This window comes from Chiroxiphia lanceolata, chromosome 2 (genome assembly GCF_009829145.1).
Source record: "Chiroxiphia lanceolata isolate bChiLan1 chromosome 2, bChiLan1.pri, whole genome shotgun sequence".
NCBI classification, from domain to species: domain Eukaryota; kingdom Metazoa; phylum Chordata; class Aves; order Passeriformes; family Pipridae; genus Chiroxiphia; species Chiroxiphia lanceolata.
This window is the reverse complement of record NC_045638.1, coordinates 557,933-565,964: the sequence shown is the minus strand read 5'-3', so window position 1 is coordinate 565,964 and position 8,032 is coordinate 557,933. Positions and strand designations below refer to the sequence as shown.

The 8,032-nt window shown below is 61.5% G+C and overlaps 1 protein-coding gene across 1 annotated transcript; it reads right to left on the bottom strand.

The window, feature by feature from the left end:
* Positions 1–5,163: 5,163 nt before the first annotated feature.
* Positions 5,164–7,409, bottom strand: OLIG2 (oligodendrocyte transcription factor 2). Its single transcript, XM_032680157.1, has 2 exons — positions 7,383–7,409; positions 5,164–7,069 (listed from the first exon to the last, which is right to left on the bottom strand). Exon 2 carries the CDS (start codon positions 7,028–7,030, stop codon positions 6,152–6,154), a length of 879 nt encoding a protein of 292 aa, XP_032536048.1. The 5' UTR covers positions 7,031–7,069; positions 7,383–7,409; the 3' UTR covers positions 5,164–6,151.
* Between the last annotated feature and the right edge of the window lie 623 nt (positions 7,410–8,032).

Genomic DNA, 8,032 nt, shown 5'->3' with positions numbered 1-8,032 from the left:
TAACTTAGGATAATAACTTACCATAATTATAACTTAGTCTTATGAAGACTTCATGAAATTTCATGGAAGATTCTCCTCACTTCTGATACTGAAGAGACTTTGTCTTTATATTCCTGTGTGGAAGGTATTTATACTTTGGATTATCTGATAATGTAAACCTCATGTCTTTACAAGTTTAAAAATTGGGCAATTACAATACTTCTTCTTTTTTTTTTTTCAAGTATTCAGACCTCACTCCCTTGAGAGAGGTTTTTAGATGTGTTCCATTTGTCCACTAAAAAAAGTTTTCAATGTAATACTGCAGTTTCCTTGTCCATCCATTATTTAAGGCTGGATTCTTTCTAATGGAGCAAACTTTGGGTGTTGTAACAACAAACCAGGGTGGACTTAAATACTTCATGGCCTTTTGCAGAGGTGGAGCTGACATGGGCTCGTGTCCCTGTTGCCATCATGAGAGTTACTGTCTCCCCTTAATATTTAGGAGAAATATTTAAATATTATTACATTGAAAATTCAGTTTGGGTGATGCTGTGAAGCCCAGAGAGGTGGCAGCCTGTGCCCAGGGATTGCTTTGAACCCCCACCTGCCTGCCTGGAAGTTTGGGAAGGGACTGGAGCCAGGCTTTGGGAAAATCTCCCTTCCCATCTCAACCCCTACGTGGGCAACCAGGTGTTCAGGGCTGGGGTTTGGATGCTGAGTGTTTGCAGAGGTCCTGGTGGGAAAAGGATGGTGCCAGACTCTGCTCAGTGGTGCCAGTGACAGGATGAGGAGCAATGGCCAGAAACTAGAACACAACAGGTTCCACCCCTATATGAGGAAGAACTTCTTCCCGTGGAGTGGCAGAGCCTGGAACAGCTGCCCAGGGAGGGGGGGAAGTCGTTCTCTGGACACATCCCTGTGTCACCTGCTCCAGGTGACCCTGCCTGGGCAGGGGGTTGGACTGGGGGATCTCCAGAGGTCCCTTCCAGCCCCAGCTATTCTGGGATTCTGCAGTAACTCTTCTGTAAATCTGGCCCTCAGCTGTGCCTGAGCATTCAGGAATAACCTGGGTGATGCTGAGTCACAGGCTTGGAGGTGCCTGTCCCACCCAGGGGGGAGCCACCACTCCAGCACAGAAAAAACAGAGCTCTGCTGCAAGAACTGGTTTGCAACACCGAGGGAGAGCTGCTGGCACCACCAGAGGCTGTTTGGCTCCTGTCACACTGGTGCCCTGTGGGCCATCCTCCAGGGGATGGCTCACACAGGACGTGGGACTTCAGTCTTTCAACTCTGGAAGTGTAAAACCAGCCCCGTTTTCCAACAAGGGTAAAACAGCATCCCAGGGCTGTGCATCCAGGGCTGTGCATCCCAGGGCTGTGCCACAGCTCTTGTCTCTGGAATGACAGCCCAGTTCCCACATCCAGCCCCTGAGTCTGGCATGGGGACATTGCAGGGATGTCCAGGGGGAGCTTGGCCCAGAACATCAGTGGGATGAGGCTTTTAACGGGAAAAAATGAGTATTTTCTGTCTCCAGCTCATGCAGATGTCTGAAAGCTCCCCCTGCCAGAGGGTCCTGCCCTGAGCCCACCCAGGTCTGTATTGCTGGGGACAGGTTTGTAGCTAAAGGAGAACCAAATTTTTCTGTGTAAGGCTGATTTTAGAAAGCTCTTGAGGGGGATTTGGATGCTCACTCTCAACATTCACTCCCATGACGAGGGAGGGAACCTGCAATCCCACACAGGGGCTCTGACAGATCCCAATCCCACAGCACTGAACTGGCAGCAAGAAGAGCTGGTGCCCTGGTACCTCCCTGAGCAAGAGAAATGCCTCAGTCAGGGTTTTGCAGCAGATTTTGGGCAACTTGGTTTACATTTGCTGGGCAGAGGCTGAAGAAATTCCCTGCTGAAACAAGACAAGAACAGCAGGGGATAAAGGTGGAGGAGCTGCTTATGTACCCTGCCATGGCCAACCTTTCCTCCCCTTGAGGAGGGAAAGCCCCCTGGGCTTCCTTGATGCTTTCCAGTTTCTGCCTGAGAGAATCATGGAATGGGTTGGGTTGGGAGGGACCTCAAAGCCCATCCAGTGCCACCCCTGCCATGGGCAGGGACACCTTCCACCAGCCCAGGTTACTCCAAGCCCCGTCCAACCTGGCCTTGGACACTTCCAGGGATCCAGGGGCAGCCACAGCTTCTCTGGGCAACCTGGGCCAGGGCCTCTCCACCCTCCCAGGTGTTCCAGATATCGAACCTGAATTTCCCGGGTTTCAGTCTGAACCCATCACTCCTTGTCCTGCAGTTCCTGGCTGCCCCTCTGCACATTCTGTGCCTGGAGGGGCTGGTGGGGAAGATGAGGAGGAAAATAGAAGAGAGAAATGGGAAGTGGGGAAGGAGAGAAAGAGAAGGGGAAGTGGGAAGGAGGTTAGGGAAGGAGAAAGGGAAGGAGTGAGGGGGTGAGTGGGGCCGTAGGAAGGAGCTGGCTCAGACACCGGGACGAGCTTCCTCCTCCTGTCGGGACAGGTAGAGATAGACCCCGAGACAGCCTGAAAAAAAGCAGGAGGGTGAAGGGAAGGGTCTGTGTGGCTCGCACGAAAAACAAGTTTAAATTCAGAGGAAGAGGGATCAGCTGGGCACTAAGTATTAGGGTGGCTGCTCGGGCTGCAGGAAGGGCTGGGGGCTGCCTGCGGGTTCCTCCTGGCCCGGCTGAGTCGCAGGTGACCCCCGGCAGAGCCCCCGTGTGCGCTGAGCAGATGTGCCGCCCCCCCGTCCGTAACCCGACCCGGCCGGAGCCGCGGGTTCACTGCGGGCGGTGCCGTCGGGGGAGTCCCGCGGGCTCTGCGGGAGCGGGGGAGCTTAGAGGGAGCATAGGGGGACCATATGGGGAGCAGGGCGGGCGGGAGGGCCCCGCGGGCCGGCTGATCCCATTTGCAGGTAGCCCCTGGGGAGGGGCCGGGGGGGCACAGCTGGCGGCCCGGCCCGGCCGAGGGACCGGAACGGCCCCGGGGCTCCGGGGGAGGATGCGGAGCCTCAACGCGCCCGGGCAGGGGGGTGGGGGGTGATGCCCTCTCTGCTTTTGCCACCGGCGGGGCTGAAACGCCCCCGCAGAAAAGCGGGATCCCCACGATTCCCCCCGGGCCTCCGCCTCCCGGGGCGGTGCTGCCCGTCGAGGATCCCCGGGACCACCTGTTAGCGGAGGGAAAGGCCCTCGGGGTGGGAGCCGGGCAGGCAGACGAGCAGGATTTACCAGCTTCTGGCCGCTGCCGACTTTTGCATCTGTCAGGGTGCTAATTATTGCCTTTAATAGAGACAAAGAACAGCTCCTAATGATGCTCCCTCTAATTCTCACCTGCTCCTTGCCCTTCTTCCGCAGCAGCGCTCCCTCGCCGAGCCCCGCTAATTGGGAAAGCTGCTCTGCTTATTGCGGCCTCCCCGCGCCTGGGGGGGCTCCGGGAGCCCAACCGGGGCAGGGCGGCTCCATCCCCCCGGCTCCGGCCTGACGGGAGCTCCCCATCCCGGTCCCAGCGGCGTTCGGCACCCCCGGACTGCCGCGGGCTCGGCGAGGAGCGGGGGGGATGTGGGGGTGGTCTTTGCCCCCCGCCCGGCCCTGGGCTGGCAGCAGAGCCTGGCAGAAGGGCTCCTCCCGTCGCGGGGACCGTCCCAAGGCGCTGGCGGACACCTGGCTGCCAGCCCTCCCCCCCCGGCCGCCTTCCTCCCCTCCCCACCGCGGGAGAAGTCGGGAGCGGGGGGGCTGGTGCTGCGAGGATCGCCTTCAAAGCCGCAGCCCGGCACAGAGCTGGCACCCGAGGGGCAGCGCCGGCGCCCTCCCGGCCACCCGGGGCGGGGGAAGGCTCCTGGGCCATCGGCGATGCTCGTCCTTGGTCCCCGGGCCTTCGTCCCTGCCGTCGCCAAAGGGGTTTTTCTGGGGAGGGGGGATTCCCTCCGGGGTCGGGCGAGGTCGGGCTGGGTGTCACAGCAGAAAAACGGAGGGTTGTTTCCTATAGACGCTGGGGTGGGGGACACTCTGTCTGAGCCCGCTTCCCTTTCCTGAAGAGTCGCGGGAGGATGGAGCGAACCCACAAGGCAGAGCCCGCAGGGGCGGTGGGGCCGGGGCCGCCTCGCTCCCCGCGGGGACCCCAAACCCGCCCCGGCCGCCGGGACCGCTCCGGATCACGCACCAAAACCAGAATCCCCCGGGAACGGAGTCGCTCTCGTTCCCCCGCGGGTGTCTGTGCGCTCAAAACTCCCCCACGGCCCGTGGTAGCGCATTAATAATTCTGTATTTATGAGCCAGCTGGTTATTTTAAATAGCTGTCTTGTCTCGGTCTAGAGAGAGAGAGAGAGGGGGGAAAGGATTTGCTGGGGCAGGGACGCGGGTTTTGGGATCTCCCGCCCACCCGCAGCCCCGAGAGCGATGCGGGACCGGCCCCCCGGGGGCTGCCGACCTCCTTTTCCTCAAAACCACGGGATTCCTTGCGCTGTTCCCCTTCTCCTCCCTGCAGGAAAGGGGAACCCACAGGCTGCTCCACACCCTCCACGCGTGGAGCCCTTTCCTTGGGGTGTGCGAAATATTCCCTGCCCAGGACTGCTAAAACACACCGGGGCGGGAGACACGATCGACTTCGGGAGGGAAAAAAACCCACAACGGGGCCGTCCCCAAATAATTTTCCTTTCCCTTTCCGTGGATTCTCGTTTGGAGGGTGTTTGGTTGAAGGTCAAGTGCGCAGGAGCCATTACAGGCAGCAAACTCCCCACCGCCAAGTTTAATGTTTCCTCTCCCCGAATTAATGTTTAATTCATATTTAATTGATATTTAGCCCCTTCCAAGCGCTGGATTCGATGGACAAAAATGTTCACACTCCGAACGCGGTACCAGCCGCTTTTTTTCCTTGCCGCCCTGAATCTGCGGCGAACAAATGAGGAAGGAAAAAAACAAAAACAAAACAACCAAAAAACCAACCCCAACCCCAAACGATTTCCATTAGCCGGCGTGGCAAACTAACAAAAAACTTGGGGAAAAGGCAAGGATGCGCCCGAGATGTTCCCATCCCTTCCCCACCTGCCTCCGCCTCCCCAGAACAGCGAGGAAGAGGAAAAGGACATTTATTTAAAATTCTTTTTGTTTGTTGGCTTTTGTTCGTTTTTTTTTTTATTTAAAATCTCAACAGTGGATCACTTTTTTTTTTTTGCAACCAAACAAGTAATAAATATTATTTAGCAACTTTTTTTTTCTTTTTCTTTTTCTTTTTTTTTTTTTTTTACAAAAATAAACAGATGATAAAATCTCTGCGAGGGGCAGCGATAAGAAAAGTTGTTATTTCAGAAACAAGCCCAAGTTCTCAGTATTGCAACACGGACAGGGTGACAGTTCCTACACAGAAAGAGCATTAAAGAGTTGAAACTTTGTTAAAGGTGGCAGGAACGGAAAAAAAACCCCAAACCAAACGTGTTATACGCTTAAAAGAAAAACAACCCAACGAACCCCAAGAACCCAAACCAACGAAATCAAGGCAGAACGACCCCTTTTTCACTCATGAGGCTGACACAGGACAAGTGCACGGACGGAAAGCTCAGGCAGAGCGGACTCGCGTCGTTATCGGTATATTTACAGATCCCGAACCGGAAAGAAAACCGACAAGAGAAAAAAAAAAACAAAACAAACGGCGGGAGGGGGAGCGGGGAAAGCGGGAACAAACTGACTTTCCCGGCGACAATTCCAGCCGGAGCCCCGCTGCCTCCGGCCAGCGCCGGGTGCCCCGGAGATGGGCTTCCCGGGGAGGAATGTGACTCAGGAACGGTTCCAAAGGCTCTACGTGTAGAAACGAACCCGGGAGAGGGGAGGGAACAAACGAGCGAACAAACAAACGAGCGAAAGCCCCTCTGCAGTTTTGGTTCCTCCGTTCGCGGCGAGCCCAGGGCCCACCCTCCCCTCCTGGCGAAGGCATCGGCGACGTCGGAGAATTGAAAAGAGAGGAGACGCGCGGGGCTTCGCCTGTGCCGGGGTGGTTTTCCCCGCCGGTCGGGGAGCGGGGCAGACCCGGGCCGGGCTCCGTCCCCTCCCGCCGCCCCTCCGCCGGCCCCGGGAGCGGGGGGGACCCGCTGCCTCCGGGGGGGAGCGTTTGTAGGTCCTGGGGGTGCCGGGGCGGCGCGGGCGCGGCGGGGCGGCCCCGCCGAGGGGCTCATTTGGTGTCGGTGGCTAATCTGGGCAGGCTGGCCGTGCCCATGCCGGAGACGTGGTGGTGCGGCGGGGCCGACACCTGGCACATGCTGCAGGGGCACGGCATCCCCCCCCAGTGCTGGAAGCCGCTGCCCAGCGGGGCGGCGGCGGCGGCGGCCGAGGGCGACTTGAGGAGCCCGTGCGGGGGCCGGATGGAGCTGACGGCCGAGAGCCCGGAGCCGGGCAGGGAGGCGCTGGAGACGGCGGCGGGGGGCAGGATGGGGTGGTGCACGGGGTGCGAGGCCGGGTGGGCCGGGTGGCCGGGCAGAGGGGCGGAGTGGGCGCCCATCCCGCCGGGGCAGGCGGCGGGGTGGAAGCCGGCGTGGTGCCCGCCGTAGATCTCGCTGACCAGGCGCTTCATCTCCTCCAGGGAGTTGGTGAGCATGAGGATGTAGTTGCGCGCCAGCAGGAGCGTGGCGATCTTGGAGAGCTTGCGCACCGACGGGCCGTGGGCGTAGGGCATCACCTCCCGCAGCCCGTCCATGGCGATGTTCAGGTCGTGCATCCGCTTGCGCTCCCGGCTGTTGATCTTCAGCCGCAGCTGCTGCAGCTCCGGCTCCGTCATCTGCTTCTTGTCCTTCTTGGAGGAGGAAGAGGAGGACGAGGAGGAGGACGACGATGAGGACTTGAAGCCCAGCTTGTCCACCACCACCACGCCCGCAGCGCTCATGGCGCTGCGCAGCTCCGCGCTCAGCTCCGGCGGGGAGTCGCTCTGCGTGGAGCTGGACACGGTGCCGCCCGTGAAGCCCCCGCCGCTGCCTTTATTCCTGGCCGTGAGGAAGAGGTCATCGGGCTCCGGGGAGGACGGGCGGCTGGAGACCAGGCTGGCATCCGAGTCCATGGCCCGGCGGGCGGGGCGGCGGCGCGCACCGGGCTCTGCCTGCGGGGAGGGGAGAGAGCCCGCGGGCGGCTCCGCGTCAGCGCCCGCCCAGACTCGCCGCGGCCCCGCCGCCCGCCCGCCCGCCCCGTCGGGGAGCCCGGTCCGCGGGGCCGGAGAGCGGCTCCAGCGGCGGCACGGGCCGCGCTGCCCGCCCTCCCCTCGCCGGGGGGGCACTTCTCCTCCCGTCCCGACCCGTCCCGTCCCATCCCGTCCCATCCCATCTCGTCCGGCCCCGTCCCTCCCTGGGCGCCTCTCCGCCGGGCCGGGGGCCGGGGGTGCCGCGCCGGGGGTCGCGGGCGCGGGGGGCACTCACCGTGCGCGGGGCGGCCGCGGGGAGGGCGCGCCGGGACGGGCGAGCTCGGCAGCAGCGCGCACCTTGCGGCGGCCAACGCGGCCGCTTTATAGCCGCGCCGGGGAGGAACGATGTCACCGGGCGGGAGGGGGGCTGCGCCAATCCGCGGCGGCGGCGGGGGGGGCGGCTGATGTCACCGGGGCCGCTCCGGCTCGGCGGGGCGGGCGGACGGGGGGGGACGGCCGGCAGCGGCGCGGGGAGCCCGGCGGGGGGGAGGGACTTTTGTCAAATCCATAATAAAATGCAACAATGACAGCGCCGGGAACAGCTGTTGGGGGGGCGGGACGGGACGGGGACGGGAGCAAACGGCCCCCGGCTGCCGCCGGCACGTCGGTGTCTCCCCGCGCCCCGTCCCGCCCCGCCGGGGAGGCTCAGCCGCACGCACCGGGCGGCCGGCGCTGCCCCCGGAGGGTGTCCCCTCCCACCCCAGCCCGGGCGTTGTAATCCCGTTAAGTGCAGCAAAGGGAGACGGAGAAAAGAGTGATTTCGACCGCTCTGTTCCCCACGAGCGAATTTCCCGGCGGAGCCCTCGACTCCGGCCACGCAGCAACCTGGAGAAGTGCTGGGAGCGGCCACCCAAGGCTCCCCCCAAACGAGCCTTCAGCGAGCCC

Excerpts from the sequence above, each read along its gene's own strand:
- OLIG2 (XM_032680157.1), bottom strand. The coding sequence starts at position 7,030 with ATGGACTCGGATGCCAGCCTGGTCTCCAGCCGCCCGTCCTCCCCGGAG.